Source organism: Rhinolophus sinicus, chromosome 12 (genome assembly GCF_057876585.1).
Source record: "Rhinolophus sinicus isolate RSI-liver-muscle chromosome 12, RSI-T2T, whole genome shotgun sequence".
In the NCBI taxonomy this organism is placed as follows: Eukaryota; Metazoa; Chordata; class Mammalia; order Chiroptera; family Rhinolophidae; genus Rhinolophus; species Rhinolophus sinicus.
The window spans coordinates 41,885,423-41,897,538 of record NC_142512.1 but is presented as its reverse complement, the minus strand read 5'-3'; the positions used below and the strand labels follow the sequence as shown (position 1 = coordinate 41,897,538).

Below are 12,116 nucleotides of genomic sequence, written 5' to 3'. Positions count from 1 at the left end.
AGTTTTGAAACAGAATTAACCTGTGAGCTCTAATGTTAAGTTAAACTGCCTATGGAGTCCTTCTTTGGCAGCTCTCTATGTAGTAAATATATTCCTCTTTGGTTTGTTGCAAGGGTACCTCCTTAAAAAGTGTATAACAGGCATACTGTAATAATGTTTTCCTTCACAGGTGACTTTTAGTTTCAGTTTTATAAATAAACATCTAAAAGATGACCAAGTAATATCTTGGGAGAATAAAAGAAGGTTTTGATCCATGATCAGGTATTTCATTGTCCTAAGAATAATGCATGACCCCATAGTAAATATTATTGAAGTAACGTGACGAAGACTAATCAAAAGATCAAAGTGAGCCCCTTTTTATTCAGTTTGAGGATTTCTTTGCTGTGGAGTAGGTTTCGTAACAGTGTAACTATCTCTTGCTATCCAAATCTGTTGGGTTCCCATCTTCCAATAGCAGCAGTTCAGATAGCAAGGGGTACTACATTATCCAAATATACGTCGTCCCTGAGTCAAGGACAGCTAGTAGCTAGGTTTCAGATAATGAGGACTTGATCCAAACATACCAATTCTCTTCAGTTTGGCTTGAGAGAGACCTTTATAATCTATACACTATAAAAATTTCAGACATAACAGGAGTTTAAAACACTGGCTTTGAAGCTCCTCAGTGTTCCTGTTTTCAAAGCTGAGAAAGTCCTAGGTAGTATCCTTGTATGGGATGCCCAGAAAGTATCACAAAACCAAAACAAATGCTTAGATGTGCTGCCCAGGAGATAGGCGCAGACATACTAACTAACCACAGACTGCCATTGAGTAGCATAGTGGAGGCCTCTGACTGTATTTAACTCAAGAGAACATACACATTTTTAAAAATTAAATTTGAAAGTGTAGAGGAAGTTAGGGTTTGTTTGTTTCTTTTAGCTGAATGAAATACAACCTTTGTGAAATGTTCAGCCACACATGTGATAGAATACTGATGGGCAGGATGATACAATAAGAAATGAGAATGGATACAGGACGAGTAGACTGTGCCAGATGATAATGATAAAGTATTTGAATTTTAGACAACTTAAGAAGAAACAGTCATTGTCTAGTTTTGGGAATGTAGCTTGATAGGGTAACAGTACGAGACTCTGCCTGACCTCACTGCGGGAGTTCTCTTTGTTTGCACAGGCTAGGGAATGACCACCACTCAGTGTCTTTCAAACCTACCTTTGAAAAAATGGTAGAAATATGAAGTGTACCCCTAAACTGGTTTTTTGTTTGTTTTTTCATTTTTCTAAACCATTATGTAGTGCACCTGGAAGTGGTCCTATGTTCAGACCAACCACAGTGGCTGTAGATGAAGAAGGTGGAGATGATGATAAAGATGAATCAGCTGCAAACAGTGGCACCAGTGCCCCTGCCACTTGTGGCCAGGGATCTGAATTCTCCACAGATAAAGGAGGCCCTTTCACTGCAGTACAAATCACTAATACCACTGGACAGGCACAGGCTCCTGGGTTATCCTCCCAAGGCATCAGCTTTGGCATTAAGAATAATCTGGGGACCCCATTGCAAAAATTGGGAGTATCGTTTTCGTTTGCCAAAAAGGCTCCTGTCAAACTCGAATCAATAGCATCCGTTTTCAAGGACCACGCAGAGGAAGGGACCTCTGAAGATGGAACAAAAGCTGATGAGAAGGGTGCTGACCAAGGATTGCAGAAAGTGGGAGACTCTGACGGTAACAGTAACCTCGATGGTAAAAAAGAAGATGAAGACCTTCAGGATGGAGGGTCCCTTGCCTCAACATTATCTAAGTTAAAAAGAATGAAGCGAGAAGAAGGAGCTGGCACTACAGAGCCAGAGTATTACCACTACATCCCCCCAGCACACTGCAAAGTAAAACCTAATTTTCCCTTCCTACTCTTTATGAGAGCCAGTGAACAAATGGAAGGTGATAGTAGTACACATCCAAAGAATGTGCTAGAAAGCAAAAAAAGCAGTTCTCCCAAGCCTAAAGGCTGCAACAAGGTGGCAGCAAGCCAAGGAGCAGAAAAGACAGTCAGTGAAGTCTCTGAGCAGCAAACAGAAACTGGTGTAGCTGAGACCTCAGAGCCTGGAAGCAAAGCTGAAACAAAGAAGGCCTCAGGAAGGGAGCAGAGCGTAGAGAGTCAGAGTCAGAAGGCTTCAGAGATCCAAATGTGTGAATCTAACCCTTCTAAAGAAACCCCTCAGACCACCCCAGCAGGGAAAGAAAGCCAGGAGGGACCCAAACATCCTACTGGTCCCTTCTTTCCAGTTTTGAGCAAAGATGAAAGCACTGCCCTCCAGTGGCCATCAGAACTATTAATTTTCACCAAGGCAGAACCCTCCATTTCATACAGTTGTAACCCTTTATACTTCGACTTTAAACTTTCAAGGAACAAAGATGCCAGAGCTAAAGGGACAGAAAAACCAAAGGACGTAGGAGGCACCTCAAAGGACCATCTCCAAGGCCTTGATCCTGGCGAGCCAAGTAAAAGCAAGGAAGGAGAGAACGTAGAACATTCCTCAGGAGGCAGAATGGATACACCTGCTTCAGGGTCTGCCTATAGCAGCCTCAGTAAGCAGGAGCCCGGGGGCAGCCATGGGTCAGAGGCAGAAGACACAGGCAGAAGCCTTCCTGGCAAGAAAGAACGATCTGGGAAGTCCCACCGACACAAAAAGAAAAAGAAACACAAAAAATCCAGCAAACACAAACGGAAACACAAGGCTGGCCTAGAAGAGAAAAGTTCTAAGGTAGAATCTGGGGAAAAGTCTAAGAAGCGCAAGAAACGAAAACGAAAGAAGAATAAGTCATCAGCCCCGGCAGATTCTGAACGGGGCCCCAAACCAGAACCCCCAGGGAGTGGTAGCCCTGCACCACCAAGAAGACGACGGCGAGCTCAAGATGATTCCCAGCGGAGATCCCTCCCAGCTGAAGAAGGGAGCGGTGCCAAGAAGGATGAAGGTGGAGGCGGTGGCAGCTCCCAAGATCATGGTGGGAGGAAACACAAAGGTGAACCTCCAGCTTCATCCTGCCAGCGAAGAGCTAGCACCAAACGGAGCAGCCGGTCCAGCCATCGGAGCCGACCTAGTAGTGGAGATGAGGATAGTGATGATGCTTCTTCACGCCGGCTCCACCCGCAGTCTCCATCCCAGTACAGTGAGGACGAGGAGGACGACGACTCCGCCAGTGAGCATTCCCACAGCCGCTCCCGGTCCAGCCGGCGCCATTCCTCGCACCGTTCCTCCCGCCGCTCTTACTCAAGCAGCTCAGATGCTTCTTCAGACCAGAGCTGCTACAGTAGACAGCGCAGTTACTCTGATGACAGCTATAGTGACTATAGTGACCGATCACGGAGGCACAAGCGCTCCCATGACTCTGACGACTCCGACTATGCCAGTTCCAAGCACCGGTCCAAACGGCACAAATACTCATCTTCTGATGATGACTACAGCCTCAGTTGCAGCCAGTCCCGGAGCCGGTCTCGGAGTCATTCCAGACAGCGCTCAAGATCCCGGGGCCGCAGCCGCAGCAGTAGTTGTAGTCGCAGCCGGAGCAAACGGAGAAGCCGCAGCACCACAGCCCACAGCTGGCAGCGGAGCCGGAGCTATAGCCGCGACCGCAGCCGCAGCACCAGAAGCCCTTCCCAGAGATCAGGCTCCAGGAAGGGGTCGTGGGGTCACGAGAGCCCTGAGGAGAGGCGTTCTGGTCGTCGAGACTTCGTTCGCTCTAAGATCTACCGCTCTCAGTCTCCCCACTATTTCCGATCAGGGCGGGGAGAAGGTCCTGGGAAGAAAGAAGATGGCAGAGGAGATGATGGTAAAGGGACAGGCCCATCCTCCCAGAACAGTAACGTTGGCACAGGAAGGGGGTCAGAAGGTGACTGCAGCCCTGAAGACAAGAACTCCCTCACTGCCAAACTGCTCCTGGAGAAGATCCAGTCAAGGAAAGTGGAGAGGAAACCCAGTGTGAGTGAGGAGGTGCTGGCCACCCCTAATAAAGCCGGGCTCAAGCTCAAGGACCCCCCACAAGGTTACTTTGGGCCCAAGCTCCCCCCCTCTCTTGGCAATAAGCCTGTCCTTCCACTGATAGGGAAGCTACCAGCCACCCGAAAGCCCAACACCAAGAAATGTGAAGAGTCTGGCTTAGAAAGGGGAGAAGAGCAAGAACAGTCAGAGACAGAAGAAGGGCCTCCAGCAAGTGGTGATGCCTCATTTGGACATCAGTACCCCTCAGAGGAAACAGCTGGCCCCTTATCAGACCCACCCCCAGAAGAGCCAAAGTCTGAAGAAGCTCCTGCTGATCATCCTGTGGCCCCGCTGGGCACCCCAGTGCACTCTGATTGCTATCCTGGGGACCCAGCCATCTCCCATAACTACCTCCCTGACCCCAGTGATGGGGACACCCTAGAGTCCTTGGGTAGTGGCAGTCAACCAGGCCCTGTGGAGTCCAGCTTGCTGCCAGTAGTGCCAGACATTGAGCACTTCCCCAATTATGCACCTCCCAGTGGGGAGCCTAGTATTGAGTCAGCTGATGGAGCCGAGGATGCGTCCCTGGCCCCCCTGGAGAGCCAGCCCATCACCTTCACCCCCGAGGAGATGGAGAAGTACAGCAAGCTCCAGCAGGCCGCACAGCAGCACATCCAGCAGCAGCTTCTGGCTAAGCAAGTAAAGGCCTTTCCGGCCTCAGCTGCCCTGGCCCCAGCCACTCCAGCCCTGCAGCCCATCCACATTCAGCAGCCGGCCACAGCCTCTGCCACCTCTATCACAACCGTTCAGCATGCCATCCTGCAGCACCATGCCGCCGCAGCTGCTGCCGCCATTGGCATTCACCCCCACCCTCACGCCCAGCCACTCGCCCAAGTACATCATATTCCCCAGCCCCACCTGACCCCCATTTCCTTGTCCCACCTCACTCACTCAATCATCCCTGGCCACCCTGCCACCTTTCTCGCTAGCCATCCCATCCACATCATTCCTGCCTCAGCCATCCATCCTGGGCCCTTCACCTTCCACCCTGTCCCACATGCTGCCCTCTACCCTACCCTCCTTGCCCCACGACCTGCTGCAGCAGCTGCCACTGCCCTCCACCTTCACCCACTGCTTCACCCCATCTTCTCAGGTCAGGACCTGCAGCATCCCCCCAGCCATGGCACATGAGTTGGGGGATGGGAGCCCCTGTAGGGCCAGGGAAGGTGACCCATAAGTCTTCCCTTGGGGGTGTTGAGCCATTAATACCAGCAAGTAGAAGCTGGGATGGGCAGTGTCTGACAGCCAAAGAATCGGGTTTTGGCTTGCAGGGGTGGTTTTAGATTTGAGATTTGCTTTGGGTTCACTATCAGGGATTTTTTTCCCTCCCTTTTTGTTCCTCTCCTGTGTTTCTAAGCTAGGGAACACCAATAAGTGCTACCCACCCCTCTGCTGCAACATCTCCAAACTGTCAAGTTTAGATACTCCCCTCCCTCTACTTTTTGACCTCTGCTCTTCCCTTCTATACATTTTGAAACATTTTCGTCTCTCTGGCCAGCGGGTCGTCCATCTGGTTCTGCCTTCCCAGGGTCTTTGACCATCCCTTGGTGACCTTACATTTTCCTGGGTAAGGTGGAAAGGGAGTCTGACCTGGAATCAGATGCTACTCAGACTGACTATTCATTATTCAATTCACTTCCCACACAGAGCCACACATTTGGCACTGTGTCCTCATGTCCCTCATCCCAGAAGAGCTATCTGCATCCCCCAGAGAAGATCTTATCATGATGAGAAGCTGCGAGGAGCATAGTCGCCCATGTGCTTCCCCGGAGAGGAGCTCGTATGTCCGAAGGGTCTATTTTCTTCTGTCATGTTGATGTTTCCTTCTTAATTTATAGGATTTTTTTTTAATGTAAAAAATTGCACTGAACTCTAAAAGTAAATGCTGCTTTTTGTAGCTCATATAAAAAAGGTTCCATATTTGTAGTATACTGCAATAATATTTTTTACATCCAGCTCTTTAAGTGATCCTTGTTCTGGTGGCTTTGTGTAAATATGTTTGCCCTAGTTGAATTAAGAAACTAAAGGTTATAAAATGAAAACAAAAAATAAAGTATTTGTTTTCTGCTAGATGCAAAAATGACTAAGCATGTATATTTTACCGAGCTCATGTATTTTTTGAAGTTATGAACTGTAAAAATGTTAAAACAAAAAAAGAACATTGTTTAACATTTTTGCTGGGACAAAATGTTCAGCAATTTGCAGTAAGTGGTGCCCCGCACTGGGATTTTTGAACTAATGGGCAGCAGTCAGCTGGGAGTGTCAGAGGGATACTGTTATGAGACTCCCTCATGTGCTTTGTTGTTTTATACAGAGAAACAGGTGGACCCCACAGAGGAGGACAGAGAGGTTCGAGAGCTTTATTCTCTGAAAGATTCAGAGTGGTTGTCTGGGGGTTTCCTGGGTGCCTTGTTCCAGGCATTCCATTTGCCTTCCTAGTACTTAGCCCCCTCTGACAATTTTTTTTTTTTTTTAAATGTGCCTTTTGGGTTGGCTAGAAACTAAAATAGAAGTAGGCTGGAGGATGATAGAGTTGGGACAGTTTTCTTCCTCTTTTTGTTGGGAGGTGAGCACATTTATGGATACTGCGAATTCTTTTGCTTCATAGTTTCCATGCCTTCTGCACAGCTTAGTTTAAGCAGTAAAGATTCCTTTTTTCTCTTCTGTGACATCACGACACCTACCAGCGGAAGTACCACCTCAGTTCCTCTTCCTCCTCTTGCCTTTCACCCAGGCTCTCACACCTAGTTAACACACTGACCCAAGGTTGTTTATATGGCGGATTTCATCTTTGCTGTTGTTAGTTCCCTATTTGGCATTTTCCTACCTATTCTTGTGGCTAGAATTAGTTGGGTAGTCACCTGACAGGAGAAACAAACCCTGTTTACCTGGGCCAAGGCTCTGTTCTACCTTTCTTCTCGAATTCCCCAAAGAGTTTATGAGAAGCAAGTGCTGGGCAAACAAGGCTCTTGACTGAGCCTCCTACCTGTTCAGTGCCCCTCATCTGATTCAGAAGCATCACTCTTGATAACTAGCACTGGAAAAATGATATGATCTGTTTGAAGTGAAGGGACTCATTTTTCTTTGCTTTAAGCCCATGTAAATATTTAAATAATACAGTATTAACATTTTTGTGCTGCTTCCCATTAGCTTGTAGATTGAGCCATACTCTGGCTGCCTCTACCTTCCTGGGGGCAGTTTTCTTTAACTTCCAGAATAGTGATTTTAAAGGTTAAAAAAGGAAAAACGAAATAACCTATCCTCCCTTACAAGCATAACAGATTGTATTTAACTTTATCATATATGATAGAGATATATATGCTGTAAAATTAGGGAAAGGAACTTTCTAATAAACCAATGATTTGTGGAAACTTAGCAGAGTCTGTTGTGATTGTTGCCCCATCCACTCAAGTTGGGAAGGGATGGTGTTATGGGTTACAAATAACGTCTTGCTTGAGGTAATCAAGGAATAGACTCTTGTGAACCAATTATTTATGATGCTTGGAATTGTGCTTCTCAAAGCTTAGACTGCCCAAGTAGAGGGGAAGGACTGCTGAGAGAGGAAGAAATAGTTTCTCTCAGGGAGCTGTCTTGGAATGTGCACCTCCTTTCCACTGTCCCACAAGAGTTTGCTTCTATTTCTATCCTTTACCTCATTTTAGATGTGTGATCTGTGTGTGGTAGAATGTATGGAATGTAGGTGCTCATGAAATAGGTTTGGGATTTCTGGCTTTGATTTTTAGGATTTTGGATGAACTTCAGGGTAATGGGATTACACAAGTCATCTGCTTTCCCTTTGCCTTCCAGATGGAGTTCTGTATACCAGAACCATTCTTGAATTAGTCTCCTCAGCCCTTTAATACCAATGCTTAAGAGCTACCTGTAAAAGGAAATATAAGCTAATTGTTACTGAACTGATAAAAGCCTCTATCTGCTGTATCCAAAAAAATCACGAAAGGGAAAGTTTAGCATCAAAAGCTAACCATAAATTTGTAGTGATAAATTAGTTTCCTCTCTCTTAGCCTTTCAGGAAGGAGTAGTACAATGCCTATTTCTTTCCTACTCTCTCATACAACTGTGTTCTCCCCTTGACTGAAGAGAAGCTATTCAACTTGAACTTTGGGTTGGATGCTCAATTTGCCAGTTTTCATAAATTAGCAAAATCCCTTCCCAGAAAAGAAAGGATGTTAAAAAACAAAAAGTAATTTTCTGTGCAGGCAAGTTGTCGATGAAAGGAGCAGACCAACCTGTACAGAGCATGCTTATGTGAAAATACGTGTATGTGCCTGCCTGACTCCAATAAGGGTTCTTCCTGCCTCAGCCACCAGGGCTTGCAACATGGACATACTCCCTCTTCTACACCCATGATGACTAATCCAGGCCTTGTCAACCATTTCCATTCTATTTGCCAGTGACATCTTCACCTCCCCCTTACCAACCCCTATCTGAATTTTTGCAGCATTTCCTGGCTGACCTCTTTGACTCGGATCTAATTCCTTATCCGATGTAAACTTACTGGCTTTTCAGAATCTGATTGCAGTTCATATTATATTCACTGCTTCTCAGTATAATACTAAGTTCTGACAGGACAGGGACTGATTGTTATACTTCCTTTTTTCTTAACCCCTCAAGTGTTTTTTTCATAGAGTTGAATACATAGTAAACAGTTTGATTCTGTGTTCAAGAAAGATGAGTGAAGTAAAGTACCATTGACTAAGGATTATGCATCAGGATTTAGAAAGGAAACATCAAAAATGATTATATGTGTATATGTGTATATGTATATAGTTACAAGAAGCGGAGTACAGCATTAGGAATAGAGACAGTGGAAATGTAATGAATGGCTCTGTGCGATGTCAGAGGGATAGTGGATGGGGGGAGAGGGATTCACACTGTGTGAGGGATATAAATGATAAACGTCTAAGTGAAAAAAAAATAAAGATTTTTTTTCTCTATAGCCACATCACCTAGGTCGGTGCCAGGCACATAGCAGAAGTTCAATAGTTGTTGACTTAATGAAGCCTTAGCAGAATTTCAAATTCATTGAGGGATTCAAGCACTCAGGCGGCTGATGGGATAGGAAATGGGAGCAATGTGTCAGCACTCTGCCTGCTTTCTCAGAAGGGAGACCAACCCAGTTCTGACCCCAGAAGAGCAAAACAATCCTTAACTGAATACCAGACTCTTCCCAAATCTGACCCTCCACCTGTTTCCAATTTTAGTTCCTGGTGCCACTGTCCTATCAGCCAATCAGGCACCAAAGCTTTGAATTACTTGTGGCACCTCCCCACCTCATCCAGTTACTGATTGTGAAATCTGCTGTCTCCTGTTCCTGCCATCAGTACCCTGGTTCAGGCCTCATCACCTTTAACCAAGAGGATTGCAGTTGCAATCCATCTGATCTAAGTCCTAGGTTTTCCGGTTCCTTCTACCCACAGGCAGCCAGTGTAATTGTCCAAATTGGAGCACAATTAATCTCTTATTCTCTGACTTTAAAAAATCTTCAATTCTCCATCTCCTACAGATGAAAGTTCAGCTTCTTTTACAAGGCATTCAGGGACCTCTAATTATCTGGCCACAGCCTTCCATTCCACCCTCATGTCCCAATCTTCCCCTTTAAACACCATCTGCTGAGTGGACTACTTGTCCTTCCCTGTAATTGACTTCTGTGTTCCGTGCTCTCTTTGCTAATGTTATTTCCTGTGCCTAAAAGCCCCTTCATTCTCTGACAAAAGGTAACTTAGCGTAATGCTTAAGAACATGAATTCAAGCACAAATATTTGAATCCTAGTTTGCCACCCATTGGCTGTGTAAACTTGGGCATTTTGCCTAAAACTCTCTGTGCCAGTTTTTGGCATTTATAAAATAAGCATAATTTCATAGGGTTAAGAGGAGCAAATGATATAAATAATTTGAGCTGGATATTATCTCTACCCTTTTCAAGGCATGCTTTTCTATCCCTCTGCTACAGTTATGTGTGTTCATGTCTTAACTCCCTTTAGACTAAGTTCTTGAATCCTTGATAAGGATCTTTGAATCCCTTATCCCTCAGTGCCTTGAACAGAATAAGTACTTATTAAAAACTTCAGTGAAATGTGAGTTAATACAGTGGTACCTCGGATTTCTAACATAATCCATTCCAGAAGACTTCAAGTTCTGAAATGTTTGAAAACCGAGGCACAGTTTCCCCATAGAAAGTAATGCAAAATGGATTAATCCGTTCCAGACCTTTAAAATCAACCCCTAAAACTGCAAATTTAGCATGAAATTTACTATCTAATGATACCATAGATCCATAAAATTTACAGCGATCGTAAACCAAAACGTTCGTCAACGGAGATGTTCGAAAACCGAGGTACCACTGTACTGGGCTACACAGTATACACCAGTAATTACAATACCATTCAGTTGAGGACAGTGGGAAGGTGGGAGGTAAGTATAAAACCGAGTCAAGTATTCATTCTCATAGATGGATTCCATGCCCACCATTAGCCTGGCACTGGTAAATATGCAGTGAAGAAGGTCTGGACTAAAGATCTAGGAGCTTCTAACCTAGTAAGAGGTAGGACTTGGAGCTGTGTGCTGAAGTGATGAATTAGGGGACAGGAGGAGCTGAAGGGATTCCAGGATGGCACAGGGTTTGGGCAGGATAAGATGGTGGTTAAGCTTGTTCAGAAAATAGAGAGCAAAGAAGGATGTGGCTATGTGCCTGTGCCCTGAGCAGATCTATAATTCCTGCCTGAGAACCTGCTTTTTGGGAAAGACATGCAGTATCAATAAGACTGTACAACTCTCTTCCTCTCGTCCCTAGATAATGACCTTCATCAAAACTACCTTTTTTTACTGTGGGATCCTGTGTTTTCATCTTCCGTCCTCAGTGCATGCTTCCATTCAGTCTGTCCTTCAGCAATACCTTCTACACGTGGGGCTCTTGGCGAGGTCCTGGGGCTGTAGAAAGGAACCTTGCTCTCCAGGGATTCAGGGACGCAATCCAGTGACCATGACTAAACAGTGTGTTAAACCCCAGGGTGCCAGCCTGAAGGGGGAGGCTTCCCCTTGGCAATGACTGCACTAGAATCAAGTCTTAATGACAATAGCTTTATCACCCAAGGAAGAGTGTGGACCTGCCTTCAACTGAATAGCTGGTGGTGGTGCATAATTGCAAAGCCTGTGAGCCAGCATACCCTGGAATGACTCCACTTCATCCTCATCTCCTTTCCCCTCCAAACAAGATCCACTCACCATCCCTTCCCCAGCCTTGGCAGCACTGCTGTGACCACGTTAAGACTTGGCCCTAGATGGAGGAAGAGTGAGGATGCTGCCGCACCAATATGACTGACTGAAGCTGCCCAAGGCCCTAAAAGGAGGAAATGGGCTGGTGCCCTATCCAAAAGGATACAGCAGCCCAGGTCTTATCAGGGGGCAGCAGCTTCCTTACTCCTTCCCACTCTGATGAAGTCACAATGTGCCACAGTAGTGCAGACAGCTGTGTGTGTGTGTGTGTGTGTGTGTGTTGGGGGGGGAGAGCTGTAGAACTGTGGGCTGGAGTGGAGGTGTACAGACCAGTTCAAGGTTGCACGATCCCAAGCAGAAAGCAATAGTGGTTTAAACGAGTATGGTGGTAGCGGAAATGGAGGGAAGAGTCAAAAGTTGAGAGGCAGAACAAACGGGATTTGGTGATAAACGACTCAGGAAAAGGGAGGAGTCAATACTTTCAGCCTTCCTGGCAATTCTAGAAACCATATGGGGCCAGGGTCTATATAGCCCTTTGCTCTGCCTACTGCTCAGCAAGTGGGCTCCAATTTGATAAGAAAAGACTTCCTGTGGTGGAAACTGAAAAGAAGAGGAAGGTGTTATTCCATTCCTGCTTAGGCGGTTGTGGGAGAAGGAAAATGGCCAGAGCTTTGTGTCCACTTCATGCCTTCTGGCTGCTGGAGTGGGTACAGCTGCTCTTGGGACCCGGTGCTTCCCCTCCAGCCTGGGCCTTGAACCTGGACCCAGTGAAGCTCACCTTCTACACAGGCCCCAATGGCAGCCACTTTGGGTTTTCGTTGGACTTCTACATGGACAGCCAAAGGAGGTGA

General features: G+C 46.1%; 2 protein-coding genes across 17 annotated transcripts in view; both read left to right on the top strand.

Moving 5' to 3' along the window:
- The window catches only part of GPATCH8 (G-patch domain containing 8), a 79,455-nt gene extending 72,048 nt beyond the window's left edge, over positions 1-7,407 (top strand). For all 10 annotated transcript variants that reach the window (XM_019752268.3, XM_088802261.1, XM_074319691.2 and 7 more), the window contains one exon: positions 1,293-7,407. In XM_019752268.3, coding sequence (XP_019607827.3) covers positions 1,293-5,163 — 3,871 coding nt within the window. In that variant the 3' untranslated portion in view covers positions 5,164-7,407. The remainder of the gene's footprint in view (positions 1-1,292) is intronic.
- Positions 7,408-7,497: 90 nt separating this feature from the next.
- Positions 7,498-12,116, top strand: part of ITGA2B (integrin subunit alpha 2b) — a 16,782-nt gene continuing 12,163 nt past the window's right edge. For all 7 annotated transcript variants that reach the window (XM_074319701.2, XM_074319698.2, XM_074319697.2 and 4 more), the window contains exon 1: positions 7,498-12,112. In XM_074319701.2, the coding sequence (XP_074175802.1) occupies positions 11,925-12,112 (188 nt within the window). In that variant the 5' untranslated portion in view covers positions 7,498-11,924. The remainder of the gene's footprint in view (positions 12,113-12,116) is intronic.